The following is a 16,208-nucleotide window of genomic DNA, read 5'->3' as shown; positions in this document are numbered from 1 at the left end:
CGTTGGATGACAGTGATACCTTTGGCTGCAGATGTTGGAAAAATCTGACTATGCAATATTTTTTTTCTGTGATCTATAGGAAATTTCACCAGAAACATGCAGTTGAGTGTACAGATTGTAATTTTCATCATTTGGGTACTTTAAAAGTCTATCTTCTTGTAATAAAAAACCCGCTCCTATCACACTTGGTTTAGCTCTCTGCCACCCCTCCAAAAATCAGCCTGGACTTTGGTTTCATGTAGGTGACTCTGACACTGGCATCAACAAGTGGACAGAGCAGCCAGGTGGAGAGATGATTGCATGCTTAATCTAAGAGAAGACAAATAGGCTGTATCAAGCAGCAAAAAAGTTGTAGCATGACCTTTTTGAGTTGATTTGCCTTATTTGACATCGCACGTTCTGCAATGTGACTATTGCTCGCATCGTGCACATTATTGATGCTCAAACGATATACCGTGCAGCCCTAATGACACGGGTACAAATACGCCTTTCTTTTCACACTTTTTGCTCTCTGATCTTGGCTTGAACATGTATGGCGACCTGGATCCTGATTAGTATGGCCAGACAATCTTCAAGCCTATTGTGTTTAAAATCCCCATTAATGCAGTCTGTGTGGCAGTTTATATAGCTCCAAATCAAATTAAGTACTAGACTAGGCCTTACGCTGTCTGCTTTGTTCATGACCAGTAATCTGCTGACTAAGTCATTGCTTGCTCACCATGTAGAGCAAAAGGTTTTTATCTGGGTCATCAACTAGGCTGTGCTTCAGCTTCTCCTTTCCCCTGAGAAAACCACAGACCTGATTTAGAAAATGTTTAAAAGGATTTTGGCTTCTGAAATAGGGCTAGATAAAATATCCAAATTTAAGTAGATTTTTCTGTATGTGTAAGGGAATGTTTGTATCATGCAACATGTAATACACACATTTTTTGAATTCATTTTTGAAATATGCAGTCAGTGAGAACAGTAGCAACAATAAGTAGGGCCTAGTAGACATAGAACTTTCAAGCTATGAAATACTACATAATACAGGGTTATCATCAGTAGGCAGATATTCCCACTGAGTACATCACATCTAAATGTAATGTAGACTATAAAAAGTACACTGCAACTCATATTGCAATTGCAGTATTCGTCAAAATAATTACAATATGATACTTGGTCCTTTATATGTAGGCATTTTGCGGAATAGAGTGGGCTCAAGTTTCCTCATGCCATCACCCATGGCTTCATATAAAATTGTTGATGCATGCAGTTTAAGGTGAGGACAAGGACGGGCATCTCAGCACCTCTCTGTGAGTGTAATGCAGTGCTTCTATCTGCTTTTTATTATTTATTTATTTTAAAGCCTTCTCTTTTATGCTCGTTGATGCCTTCCTCCAAAGCAAACAAGTGCAAATGGCCACCTCCGAAGCCTTTTAGGTGCTTACCACCAAACCACCTTGCAGCATATTGGTTGGTAATGATGGCATTATCATTGATCCTCGCAAAGTGAGTTCAGTGCGATCAATGCTTTCCTGTGGGGCTTCCATACAGACAGTATCCAGGTTAAATAGAGTTTAGTGAAGAAGAGACTTTCTGCAGATTAGAGAACTCCAGCCACGGGTCGGAGAGATCAAGATTGTTTTTCTGCCTCTGTGTGTGTGTGTGTATGTGTGTGTTGCTCTGTTTCTCAGAAGCAGACACGGCCAGAGCTTGAAATCAGTATGTTTATGGCCCCCAGATTAGGCCTAGCAGCAGTGTTTGCCAGCATCTGTCTACCATTATCCTTGGGACACTGGCAGCCCTGCAGCAATTAATCTGACTGTTGTGATGGTTGCCTTTCTGTCACTCAGCACCTCAGGCACACTACTGAGCAGCAGGGTAGGGGTCAAGGTTCACAGGGTGGGTTGCCCTGGGAGTTTTTACTGTGCATATATACCACATCAGCAACTGCAGGAACCAGTCACCAAATGTCATTTTCCAACACCAAAGAAATGTTGGCAAATGTTAAACTGGATCGCCTTGTTTACACATTTGTCAGTGTGAAAAAATTGTCTGCAGCTGAACTCATGGGTAGCACTGCCCAGCAGTAGCCAATCACGTACATGCAGTGCTATATGTACCGCCTGTTGCTGCACTGTCTGTGATTGGTGCTACAACAGGCAGTCAGCAGGCTTGAATCAGGCATTGGGAGAGTAGCTCAGCAAAGTGATGTTATTGTTGTAAATGTAGGGATATCAGCATGCCAGCTGGCCCCACACTCTGTGCAGTTGGATAACACAACTCTGTTTGACAAGGCTTATATGATTCAGGATGGGAATCAGAGCTAAATGTGTTTCAGGTGCTCTAAATTAAGTATTTTTCTTAGGACTGTCACAGTTTGGATTTTCCCCACCACAGTTGTGCGCTGAGCTCAACCACAGGTTGCACTGATATCATGGTTAAGTCATAATGTTAAATAAGTTTTAAAAAATCTTATTTACAAGCCTGTATGAGCCTATGTAAGCCTATTTAAGAATTATCTGTTAGAAACTGACTATTTTGAGATGAAAATACATAAATTTTAAAGAGACAAAGATTATGATGAGGATGTCTCATGATGTGTAGAAAAATGTAGTGACCATGTTATGAGAGCAACCTATTTCAGGCCTGTGGCATATAGACAATGTACCACTACTGCTGTTCGACGCATATTGATTTCTGCGCCTAGACATAGCCTATGTGTTGCCAGCGTCACATTCTATGACCTAATGGAAATGGCGCAAATATACCATTAGGAATGATATGTTCACTGCTGTAAGAACAAAATCAGACATGAGGCAGGAATTAGTACAGCTCTAATAATGTCAACTTGATAAGAAATTAGAAAACAGGTTTGCTGAGAATGAACAAATCTTAGGTATTCAGTGTTCACTTCTCCATTTACATATACTTCAGCTTTTTTTAAAACCATAAAAGGAAGACTTGTAGAGAAAGCTTTGTCTAAATATATCTCACGTCATAGAAATTGCAGTAGTCAGCAGAAAAGAGCAATATGGTTTCTTTTTTTTGGCAGAGCGGTCAGTATCACGCAGCCTGATAGGATGTAACACTGAAGAAAGATGAGATCATGCACTCATCATGTGACTTTCATTGGTGGGGGTTGCCATATGCAGACTGATAAGCTAATGCTATGGCCAATGCCTTTTTTCTCAGTGCTCAGAAGAAAGGCATATTCACATGAGGGCCATATTGCAAGATTGTTTAATGGGGGGTTGAGCTGTATTCTCTGCCCACATATCCCTTTGACACTAAATCACTAAATGGCCGCAAGACTTTTGTTAATCTCTTCATATCGGCAGTGCCAGTCAGATGGAGTCAGGGGAGGAGAATCCTGTTTGTGCTGGCACAGAATGAGTGAAAAATGGCTTTTTTCCCTATCGTGTGTGCTGGAGATGACATCTTGCAAGGCTATGATCTAACCAGTCAGCAGTGAAAGTGTTACTACAGCCGAGGACTAGATACACTAGTAGCCCAATGAATAATACTTACGTTAGGATACAGAATTTCTGGCTCATCAAGAAAGCTGTTCTGTTGCCAAGGTAAACACCAGCTCCACCGCTCTTTGCCTCTGGTCTCTGCAGCTATGTCACTCTGAACTGCACTGCTGTATTAAGGCCCTCAGTGTTGTGGGTTTAGTAATGTATTTGATAAGGGCTGTTTGGCACTTAGCTTATCAGTTGACATCCTCAGGGTGTGATAACTTGTGCTCCGAGAACAGGCTGTGTATTTGTCAGTGTTGTCTGCTGGTAGGAAATAAGAATCGGCGATGAAATTTACATTATGCTCCAGATTTAAGAATGTGTCTGAGAAGTTTGCCCCTCTTTGATGAGAGTAGCTAGCTTCCAAAATTGTTTTTAGTTTTGTGCTTTGTAGACTGTATCTCTCCAAATGTCAGTGAAGCCTGAAGCCAATTTTCACAAAAACTGCACACCGGGAATGCAGCTGAGTTTTTGTTGCATTTGTCTTGCATTCCCAATATTTGCTAACCTAGTCGTTGTTAATATACAGTGCAGATGGGCTCAAGAAGGAGATATCTTTTAAATTATTTATACACTGATAGGCAGTAATAAACACAAGTCCTTGCTGGTGATATGATAAGCATTTTGACAAGTCTCAGACAAGTCTTGCAAGAAAAACAGTTCACAATGCAAAGGAGGCATAGCAAATAATTTCTGGTATTCAGGGAAAGAGCAGCTGGTTTCCTCGTATGTACACAGTACACCTGAGCTTTACGTTGATCTGGACTAGGGGAGATAATCCAACATCACTTTTTGAGATGGACTGTTATCAGTGAAGCTCAGTAATTTGAGTCAGTGATGAGGTCAGGCTGTGGGAGGAGGGCCATTTAATGAGGATTGTGGGAGATGTTCATGTTGGCTTGCCTAGCATGTGTCAGCAGTTTTTAAGTAAGGACTTTCTCTCCTTTTTGTTTTGCTCTTTTCAGCAGGCTTGGAAAGAGAGAGAATTGAAAGCAATAGGGAAAAATGTGTTCTGCAGTACACTGATCAGTTTTTTGCTGGAGTTGGCAATCACCCACAAAATGTAGGTTCCTCAGTGTAAAAAAATAGAATAAGCTGCAGAATCTTACTCTATAAAGAAACATTTACAGTGGTTGATTGTGAAGGGTCAGACTATAATATATGCTAATGTAAACTTCTCCTGAATGCCTTGCCAGCTCACGCTTGGCAGCCTGCAGCCTTTCACCTCCTATACTTCTGTAATGACAAACTGGTCTGTCCTAATCAATGCAAGTAAAATAACTCAACATGTAGGCTGCAGAGAGGGTTGTAGCTAATGGGTTTGCTGTGCTTAATGCACTTTTGACTCATGAATAGACATTTTAATTTCATGGCCACAGACTTTTACAGCAGGAACCTTACTCTCAGTCATCAGTTTTGAGAAGTACCTGACAGATTGTGAGATATTTACTATGGAAAGCTTGGAGAATTTTTTTTTTTTTTTTTGTGGGACACCAGCTTAAATAAGATGTAATAAAAGGTAACCTTAGGTAAAACATCCATCTGGCATGCTGAAATCTCTCTATGGATGGTTATTTAATCACTCGCTCTTATCTGTGTATTGTTTCTGTTAATCTCTCTACCAGGTTCCTAAATTGAAAGGAGGAGGAGAATGAAGAGACCGTACCTCTGGAAGAGTCCCAGATCAGTGTCCAGAATATGATCACATTCCAGATAGACGCCACTGGCCCGCCAAGCAATCCCACTGACCTGTGAGCAGCCATGCCCGCCATGTATCACCCATCGAGGGGCACCCCTCCTCACATACGGGACTGTGTTCTGACATAGATCTGGCATATAACAAAAAATCACCATAGCAATGGCTTTAGCTTGTTTAGACTATGAAATCTCAGAATACAGGTGAGGCTTACCCTCTATTTAACACCCAAAAGACCCTTGAGAGGAAACAAACCGCCTCAGATGACCTTTACTGAAGGACAAAGCTAGACACCAGCTCTGATGATTTAGTATCCCTTTACCTTGCTGACAAGGTCGTACCATGGCTGCTGCTGATCCACATAGCAACGGTTCCTTGGGTTGGCGAGGAACAGACTGAGAGAGTAAACGATGCAGCGTAACGGTGGCGGGGTGGGTGCCAGCGGCCAGCCATGGGTGCTGCGTCGTGTGCGCCTCACCTGGCTCAGTTTCATGCTCTTCTTCATCTTGGTCTTCTTCCCACTGATCGCCCACTACTACCTCACTACCATCGATGAGGCTGGGGGTCCAGATAAGCGGATCTTTGGTCCACGGCCTGGTGGAGAGCTGTGCGAAGCGAAACACGTGCAGGACCTGTGCCGCATCCGAGAGTCAGTCAGTGAGGAGCTGCTTCAGCTGGAGGCCAAGAGGCAGGAGCTGAATGGAGAGATCGCCCGGCTCAACCTGCGCATCGAGGCCTGCAAGCGCAGCATAGACAGTGCCAAGCAAGATCTCCTGCAGCTGAAGAATGTCATCAGCCAGACGGAGCACTCATATAAGGAGCTAATGGCCCAGAACCAGCCTAAATTGTCCCTGCCTGTCAGGCTGCTGCCAGACAAAGATGACCCGGGCCTGCCCCCACCCAAGTCTGCCCGTGCCTGCCGCCTGCGTTCCTGCTTCGACTATGCCCGCTGCCCTCTTACCTCTGGGTTTCCAGTGTATGTCTATGATACAGGATCCTATTCCTGGGGAGAGTATATTGACCCGCTGGTTAAGCAGGCTTTTGTAGCATCAGTGAAGAGCAACATTTACATAACTGATAACCCCAGCATTGCCTGTCTATATGTGGTACTAGTAGGAGAGCTGCAGGAGTTCCCCTCCTCCCCACTGCCATCTCCTGCAGAGCTGGAGAAGCAATTGAAGGCCCTTCCTTACTGGAGGTCTGATGGACACAACCATTTACTGGTGCACCTCTCTAGGAAGTCCCTGACACAGAACTTCTTGTACAATGTGAGCACAGGACGGGCAGCCATGGCCCAGTCCACCTTCCTTGAACAGCAGTACCGTGAGGGCTTTGACTTAGTTGTTTCCCCGCTGGTTCATGCCCTCTCAGAACCTAACTTCCTGGAAGTGCCCCCCCAGGTTCCTGTAAAGAGGAAATACTTATTCACCTTCCAGGGGGAGAGGGTGGAATCACTGAGAAGCAGCTTGCAGGAGAGCCCTCCTCAGTCATTTGAGGAGGAGATGGAAGGAGACCCACCAGCCGACTATGATGACCGTATTATTGGTACCCTAAAGGCGGTGCAGGACAGCCACCTGGATCAGGTGCTGGTAGAATTCACTTGCAAGAACCCTCAGCCAAGCTTGGCCACAGAGTGGGCACTATGTGGGGAGAGAGAGGACAGGTTGGAGGTCCTCAAAGCTTCTACTTTTGCCTTGGTTATTTCTCCAGGGGATGGACAGCTAGTGGCCTCAGCGGGCTGTGGAATGAGGCTGTTTGAGGCCCTAGAGGTAGGGGCCATCCCAGTAGTTCTGGGGGACCACTCCAGGCTTCCCTACCACCAGCATATCCGCTGGAGTGAAGCTGCCATTTTAGTTCCTAAGGCTCGCATCACAGAGCTACACTTCCTGCTGCGTAGCCTATCAGACAATGACCTTTTGGCCATGAGACGGCAGGGCCGCTTTCTGTGGGAAACCTACTTTTCCACCTCAGAGAATGTTCTTAACACAATCCTCGCCAGCATCAGAACCAGCATCCAGGTTCCTGCTGCACCCATCAGAGAGGAGCCTGCCCAGGAGATTCCTCACAAAGCTGGGAAGTTGGCAGGAACTGATGCCAACCTGGCTGACAACGGTGATCTGGACTTAGGTCCTGTTGAGACAGAGCCTCCCTATGCCTCTCCACGCTTCCTCCGCAACTTCACATACACTGCTGCAGACACGTACAGAACGTGGAACCGTGCCCCAGGACCTTTCCACTTGTTTCCCCACACTCCTCTGGACCCTGTGTTGCCCTCTGAGGCCAAGTTCCTTGGCTCAGGTACAGGCTTTAGACCCATTGGTGGAGGTACGGGTGGTTCGGGGAAAGAGTTCCAGGCTGCTCTGGGAGGAAATGTACCCCGGGAGCAGTTCACTGTGGTCATGCTGACATATGAGAGGGAGGAGGTGCTGATGAACTCCCTGGAAAGGCTCAATGGGCTGCCATACCTCAACAAGGTAGTGGTGGTGTGGAACTCCCCCAAGCCTCCCTCAGATGACCTGCTATGGCCGGACATTGGTCTGCCAATTGTGGTGAGTGTTACTGCAGAAAGTCTATCCAAGAACCAAGCGTGAGAATCATAATAGACTCAATCCTCCAACCCAATAAATGTTCACAAAAATGGCTCGCTGGTTTCTTCAGAAATGCAAGTTTTAATCTCCATCTCTCTCTGTCTAGCATGCAAATAGAGAAACCTGTTATTTTCTGCCTTCTCAGAGGCAGTATGAAGCCTGCTTAAGTGCAGTGCATTCAGCTGATCGGATCAGCTCTCTTTTCTCTTTGAAGTTCTCCTTACAACTCTGCAGGCAGCCAGACAAATTACACCAACTTAAATAAAAGAACATGAAAAACTATGATGTTCTTGAAATATAAAACATCTGCTTATAAATTAAGCATCAAATTCACACCCTGAGCCTCTAAAAGAAATATGGTAGGCTAGTGGTAAGCTGTGAGACGAGAACTGAATATTTATGAGGTTTGTTTTAATAAGCTTTTTTGATACTTACATATGTTGTTAATTTCAAGCCACATTAACCTGCAAGCATGTATAAATTTACCATTGCTCTATGCCACTTTAATAATGCATATAAAGACCTAATAAACAACTTAAAAAGCACTGGTTCACTTGCTGCTAGTGCTGCTACTTCAGCTAAATTTAACAGTGCAGTGAATGCTTGCCTGGAAAATGACCTAATATAAGAAAATAAACCAATAGTTAACTAATAAAAATACACATCTGTTTAATTACTTTCAAAGGGGCATCATCAGAAGTGTATTATTTTAAAAGTTTGTTCTAAAAATACTCAAGTACTTCAACTGAAGTAGCCTCACCTAGTTATTTTCCACTTCTGAAATCTTCCTGTTGTCAGAAATGTCTTGTATCACCTCTGCAGGTTGTGCGCACAGAAAAGAACAGCCTTAACAACCGCTTCCTACCCTGGGACGCCGTGGAAACCGAGGCCATCCTGTCCATTGACGATGATGCCCATCTTCGCCATGATGAGATCATGTTTGGGTTCAGGTCAGTGATGGTGACGGCATTGGATTCTAGGGCCTCATTAGTACAGGAAAAGGTTCCTAGAAACAAATCTTGGTCTTACAAGTTGTGATTCATAAGTTCATCTTGATTGCAGAAATTGAGGGCTGCACTGAAATATAATATTTATTGTTATCCCCGGTCATATATGTATATATACTAATCTTAATTTGGTATAATATTAATATTGGTATAATATTTGCTATAATAATTTGAGTTTATATTATATATATATTGTTATATATATTTTGCTGTCAGTTAGACAGCAAAATAAATAGCCAAAATAAGATGGGCAAATTCCTTTCCTAAGTATTTACAGTTTAATTAAACACAGTCTTATTGGGGGTATGATTGCTGCTTCTCTTAGGCCATTCCCATGACAGTTTATTAAAGTTTACTGTGTGGAGAGGTAGACAGTTGGCAGAAGGGGAAATATAATCTTCCATTAGATGTAAGTGTATCCAACACCCTTGAAAAGATCATGTCCGTGAAAACAAAAGCTGCACTTAATCACCCAGGGAAAATAAAAAAGGACACTTACTGAAGAAATCTTGTATTAATGAGTCATCTGCTTACACTTTAGTAAGTTGAACATGAAGACCGTACTTAAACCAATTAAATTATCAGGTACGCTGTTAGGTTTTTGTGTGCCCTGCTCCCCTCTGAGTCGTCTGAGATTTTCTGCTGTTGCAGCATGTCTGGACAGGCAGAAATCGTCTGTGTGCTTACAGGGTCATTTGTCATAAATTATCTCCTGCTCCCCTGGAATTACCAAGGAATGTTCTCTCACTTCCATTCACTCCAGAGTAAAATTATGTAGCATCTGAGAAAGTGTTAGCTCTCACAGTGGCTTGATATGAGCTCACTTGAGACATTTGAGTGCTCTTTAAGACTCCATGTTTCTTCACACTAAGGGTGAGGAATTCCAAGAATCTCATCTGATAAATTGAGAGGCTTACCTTTCTTTCTCTTTTCTTTTCCTGTTGTGATTCTGGCTATGTGTCAATGTGAATATCTCCTGTGTGCCAAGACCAAGGTTTTGGTCCAAGATATCTGCATTTGTCATACACTGAACAGAGCACAGCAGAATAGATACTTAATTGGTCCCTAGAGGGAAATAGTTGTCATAGAGCTAGTGGAGATGACAAGCTGAAACAGGTGGATGTGCAAGCTGTAAATAGCGTGCCATATGTCTTAACACACTTCTAATCAAAACAAATGGCTTCAATAAAAAAAGTCATAAATAATTATGTTGAAAGATTAGCTATAAAACAATCATTAAATGAATCCATTACTAAATAAGTCTTAAGTTATTGACTGAAAATGAGGAATTCTGTTTACTCTTTCTGGCTGTGTCTCGCAGAGTGTGGCGTGAGGCCAGAGATCGCATTGTGGGTTTCCCGGGGAGATTTCATGCCTGGGATGTCAACCACCAGTCCTGGCTGTACAATTCCAACTACTCCTGTGAGCTCTCCATGGTCCTGACAGGAGCCGCCTTCTTTCACAAGGTCAGACCCTGGCACAGCCCCACTGCGCCTACCACCCCCCACCCCAAGTCCCTGAAAGCCTGTACAACCCCGTGTTGGAGTTAAAAAACTATTCAGCAGGTTGCATAATGACCCTAACCAACCAAATGAATCTTTCTGCTTGCTTCCTCACACTTCACATTTGTGCCACCCTCCCTCACCTCCCTGTCCCTGTTGATAACACACTCCTGTTTCTGTTTGTATTCCTGCAGTACTACGCATACCTGTACTCTTACGTGATGCCCCAGGCTATCAGGGACATGGTGGACGAGTACATCAACTGTGAGGACATTGCTATGAACTTCCTGGTCTCCCACATCACCCGCAAACCACCTATCAAGGTCAGTGTAGAACTCTTAACAGAGCTTGCTGTCTGGCTGTGCTTACCGCAGCACTGGTAAGCTTTGTATCTCCCCTAGGCCTTATGTATTTATATTTCTGCCCACTTAGCCTCGCCATTACTCAAACTGACATGTCCAATATTCCATACAAATTATAAATCAAGACACAAGATCGAATCGGGACGCCATGCCTGAATTTTTCCTCCTGGATTTTTATTGGTGGGACATTTATTACAGAGAGTGCATATTTATGTCTACACAAATAATTATAGCAATCAAGCTGGGGAAGCTGTTGGAACAGAAATGCCACTGCAGACCTCAGTTTAAGTTCTTTTTGATTTAGTGGCATGTTAATATTCAGGGGTGTTTCAGAGGGGAATTAAAGATGGCTTTGATGGAGTGTGCTGCATGACAGCAATTCCCTGGTAGGAATAAGCCTTGTGAATAATGAATATGGGGTAAGTTTTGAGTTTTGAGTGTTGAGTCTTAACCAGTGGGGCACTTCTAATAAGAGGCAGAAGGCTGAAACTGTACATGTGTCATCACTGTTTAAACTTCCCTGCAGTGTGGGAACAATTGCTTTTCTTTCATTTTATATCATTACATGTATACTGTTAAATGGGATTCATAAAGTATCTTAACAATACATTGTATCAATAAAAAGCCTATGAGAAAAGCACTCTTTTTAAAAGTTTAATTTTAAGTATGACTCAATTAATGAAATGGCACAGTTAACTCCAGACTGCCGTGTGCTACTATCATTTTTATACATAAGAAAACAACTGCTCAACAGTTAACAAGTGGGCTGTACAAAGACAGGAATATTATGTTTGATTTATTGTGAAATAAATAGTACTGAAATTAGCCCCCCCACACACACACACAAAGACAACAGCAGCTGTCACAAGTAAATTGTCAGCTTGTAGAAAACAATGTCCACATGCATATAAGGTGTTGAAAAATAACTTTCAAAGTAAATATCTCAGATTCACAAACTCACAAAAGTCTTTCCCTCTCCGTCTCCATCTTAGGTAACATCTCGTTGGACTTTCCGCTGTCCCGGCTGCCCTCAGGCCCTTTCACATGATGACTCGCACTTCCACGAGCGCCACAAGTGCATCAACTTCTTCGTCAAGGTGTACGGCTACATGCCGCTGTTGTACACACAATTCCGTGTGGACTCTGTGTTGTTTAAGACTCGGCTGCCTCATGACAAGACCAAGTGCTTCAAGTTCATCTAGTATTGGGCTGTGTGGCTCAGTGAAGAGCCAGAAGCAGAGTGGAAGGAAGGACTGGCAGCATGTACAGATGGCAGGAGTTCTGACTGCTAGTGCTGATAAGGACTGATGGATGGAGGGACGCTGGATGAACGCACATGAGGAGAGTTAGAGGTTTGGGGTGAGCGTTTGCCCAAGGAGCGGACACATTACCCTTAAAAGCTGTTGGCTGGTGCTCAAAACCACAACTTTACTGGAAATGCCAATGGAGTGGAAGCGGAGAGAGACTGCTGCCAACAAAATTTGCCTTTTCAGTGGATGTTACTAGCCCTTCTTTCATGTTCTTCAATCATGCTTAATCATCAACCACTACAGATGTCATTTGCACCACTTAACAGCCCGCAGCGGAAAGAGGCTGATTGTACACGGTGTACAGAAACTCTTCAGGCTAAACTCTACTTGACAATGGAGCGAAAGGTTACTTAATGACTGACAGACTAATGTCAAATTGTGTCAGGCCTGGCCTACAGTTGACCCGACTGACAGATATTTCAATTGGGAGAACAAAAGTGGCAAGGGCATATGTTTGCCATTGCACTCTTTTTTTTCCATTTTACAATTTCAAACTGTACATTAATCTTGTATATGAAACATGAGAGAAGCACTGATGGTCAGAAGTATTTTATTGAACAATCTCTTTTTTTTAAACTGTGTTGTTTTAATGTGTAAATCTCTATGTGGATTGAACATTTTCAGAACCTCTGCCTGTGGGAGATCAGACATGTTAGTCTGAAAACAAGACAGGACACCTAGACTCAAGAGTAAAACAGGTTGGCCTAGTCATGTGTTTTTGTTAAGCAGTTATGAAGAACTTCACTTCAGTGGTCACCATAATGCCTCAAATTAGTCATGGAAACCAGCCACCATTCTGACATTGTTAAGCTCATAGGCACTACATTCTTGATGAGTGTTACAAATTGTTTTTTATGCTGGACGTTGCTTGGTAATGTTTCTTTACCGTTCAGAGATTGAAATAGTTGCTTATGCTTAACCGATTTTATTGTTCAGTCAACTGATAACTAGATACAGTGTGCTTTACTAAAGTGCAGCAAAATTGGTTTTCACTTTCTGGCAAAGCCACAAGGTCAGGAAACACTACATCTGCCAAAATCAATCAACAACAGTTAGTTTTCATACAAATCAAGGTTAGGACTACACACATTGTCTCCAATAAAGTGCAGAATTAGGATTATGGTTGAAATTTTAGGTAAAAACAGTTCTGGCTTTGGAGCAGGGCCAGAAAGTAACAACCAGTGAACATCAAGATATCATTGTGATGGCAGATGAGTAAACATAGACATGTACTGCCGTGTTCATATTACCCATGCCAACATCTGTGTAGAACTTTCCCACTACAAACAGAAACGTCACTTTCACAGCGTCGCCATACTGGTTTTACCATTGCTTGATGAATGTTTTCTTTGCCAAATAGGTACGATATCTGCTGATTCACAGCATAATTAGCTGGGTGCACAGCTTGTTGAGAGGATGCAGTCTGGTGCACCCACTCTGCATGGTACTACCAGGAGTCACTCCTTTGGAACCCACATCGTCATGTACTATAGTTCCAGTGTCCCTTATTTGACCTTGTTGAACTCTGTTCCCTTAATTTGACCATAGGATTAACCTAAAAATGATACATTTTTTAATTAAAAATAAAAAATAATAAAAAAAAAAAAAACATTAAAGAGACAGAGATAAGTCTAGGACTATTTCTCTGTGAGGTTCTAACTGTGAGGCTGCTTTTATGAAACAAAAACTCCCATAAGCCCATGGTTTCTGTATATTTATTGAATATATTATTAAAAAAAATAATTTCCACAGCAGAGGCTCTCTCCTCAAGGGGAGTAATTTTAAAATAGATAATGACACATGCAATAAAATGAAGTGGACGTTGTGGCTCATTATCTCCCAATAGCAAAGATGCCCTAACTTGATTGAGCCCTCTGTGCATCTCATTGAAATGCAAAGGAAAACCAGCACATGCCACTGCATGCTTGAGGTGAAACCCCCATGCTGACCTTGGAGCAGCACTTAGGGAGGTAGATTACAGGATAGCCTTAGTTATTAGAGAGACCATCCTGTAACCAGAATGTCACTGGTTCGAGCCCTGCAGCAGCCAGTGGACATCGAGTGAAGCATCTTTGAGGTCGAATGCCTGCCTAACCCAGGTGGCTGCTCCTGCACTCTGACCCCTTCCAATGATTTACAAACAGGTGACAAATTAAAGGAAAAACTCTTAAGTGATTGATTGACCATTGGCATGTTGGGAAAAAGGGCCCTGAGGGCTGTATAATGAACTGGTGTGAATTGTCTGTACACAAACCTGAACACACAACCATTTGAATTGATCTGTGGTTCCTATGACAATGCAAATGAGTGGTCTCTTCTAGGGTTACAACACCAGATCACCAGATCTAAATCAGATCAGTCTCAAAATTCAGAAATATTCCACCATCACCTCCAAAACATCAAAATCATCAGAGTAGGTGTTCACCAAAAGCTACCGAAACAGCTTTAATGGATCTTGGCAGACATTGTAAAAGTGTCCTGAACATCGCTGATTAATGTAAAGTTGTTACTCCACAATAGGTAAGTTTACGGGGTAGAAAATGTCATTCTGGATGGATTTCAGAATTACCTATCGGTGTTAAATGTGATTGACTGTTCGATGACTGAAATGGAATTGGAGAATAAAAATGTGCATTATTATACTCGTATCAAACCACGGGATCACTGAAGCCATGTGTATGGTGGCATTGTACACCTAGCAGAGGCTACACTCATTTGCATAGAAACCATACCGTAAAGATGAATGAAAATGGTAACTCACCAAAGTCAATTAAAGAGCCCCTAGAGCCCTGCCTTTAACCTGCCATGTATCCCTCGATCATCCAGAGGTTTCCTTTAATTTGCCACCCATCTCTGTACATTAGTGTATATCCGTTTGTCTCAAAGGACTACTTGAAGGGACAATTTTTTTTTTTTTTTTTTTTTTTTTTTTTAAATTACATTGGTCTGCAATGGCAATAGAAGGCTGCAAAAACACTGTCTTGGACCTTTTTTGTTTAACTAGAGTGAAAAAAATACAAATCATTCTAGCCTTTTTTGGATGAGCCAGACACTGTTGACATGCAATACCCCCTACCCACCCCGCTGCTCACATTTCAGCACTTTTATTGGAGCTCCAGGGGCCTCATTATTACCTGACTGACTCTAAACCAGTCCTCGGGGCAGGGTTTGGGTCAGCTGGTGTCACAGGCGGTATTTTAGAATACCCCTAATACATATCCTCCCTGGTTTTTCCCTCTAGGAGCTGTGGCACAGCTGGTTTTCTGTGGCTTGGAGCACGAGAAGGGCCTGGAAGGCCACAGTCATTCTGCTAGGTGTTTGGAGTTGTGAAACAATGTGTGCTCGGCTGCGCCTGATCCACAGCTGTGGGTGAGGCTGCAGCCCCCTGCAAAGCTGTCTGCGCTGTACCTGACTGATGACTGATGAGAGCATCAAGGATACAGTTGAAGGCAGGATGAATGGAAATAAAAACTCAACGTTGGTAAAACATTTTCTCTGACTCATGTCCTGATTATTTTACTCAGGTTGTTGCCAAAATATGTTCCTATGCTGTGATTAAAGTTGATCAGCTTCTTTGTGTCATGTATTGGCCTGACATCAAACTTAAAATAACAACTTGAAATCGAGCCCTGAATCATATCTTCACTGAGCATAGTTGTAGTCTGTCCACAGTTGCAGTAACCATTAAACACATTTATAAATGTTTCGCATAAATTGGACGCACCACCCATTGCATACCATTGTTGGAATGAAAGAGTTGCAATAATTAATCCCTTTTTCTGTTAGCAATCAGAAGCTAACCATCAGTTGTTTTCCATGTCATAGATGATTAGACATCTGTTTTCAATCACATTCTTTGAAGTGATCTTTCAATCGGTGAATCTAGAGTAAACTCATAAGCTTTGATGAAATGAGGCCCCACAATCTCATGCTGCAGAACTCTGAAACGGTAAGTTGTGATTGCAGCACCCCTGACCCAGAGGGAGGGGGTCAGCTCTGACATCACTGGGACAAGGGGAGGGAAAAAAATGCGTCCCACACCCGTCGGCTCCAGCCAGGAGAGGGGAGAGAGTTTCTTTCTCGTGACTGAAACATGGGTGTGGTGGTGCAGTCTTCAGGGATGGGGTTTTTCTTTTTTCTTTTTTTATTTTTTTCAAGGTTTAGGGATTTTCGGACATACAACTGCTCTAAGTTTGAACCTGGCGCTGTTCCAGACAGCATACAACAGAAGCACACTGCT

General features: G+C 42.8%; 1 protein-coding gene across 1 annotated transcript in view; it reads left to right on the top strand.

The window, feature by feature from the left end:
* Positions 1-15,459, top strand: part of extl3 (exostosin-like glycosyltransferase 3) — a 31,214-nt gene extending 15,755 nt beyond the window's left edge. Inside the window, exons 2-6 of the mRNA XM_030046903.1 lie at positions 5,129-7,748; positions 8,610-8,737; positions 10,116-10,260; positions 10,491-10,619; positions 11,651-15,459. Of these exons, the coding sequence (XP_029902763.1) occupies positions 5,610-7,748; positions 8,610-8,737; positions 10,116-10,260; positions 10,491-10,619; positions 11,651-11,860 (2,751 nt within the window). The 5' untranslated portion in view covers positions 5,129-5,609 and the 3' untranslated portion in view covers positions 11,861-15,459. The remainder of the gene's footprint in view (positions 1-5,128; positions 7,749-8,609; positions 8,738-10,115; positions 10,261-10,490; positions 10,620-11,650) is intronic.
* The last annotated feature ends 749 nt before the right edge of the window (positions 15,460-16,208 follow it).

The sequence above is a fragment of the Myripristis murdjan genome, chromosome 24 (genome assembly GCF_902150065.1).
Source record: "Myripristis murdjan chromosome 24, fMyrMur1.1, whole genome shotgun sequence".
In the NCBI taxonomy this organism is placed as follows: Eukaryota; Metazoa; Chordata; class Actinopteri; order Holocentriformes; family Holocentridae; genus Myripristis; species Myripristis murdjan.
This window is presented reverse-complemented; position numbering and strand designations above follow the sequence as displayed.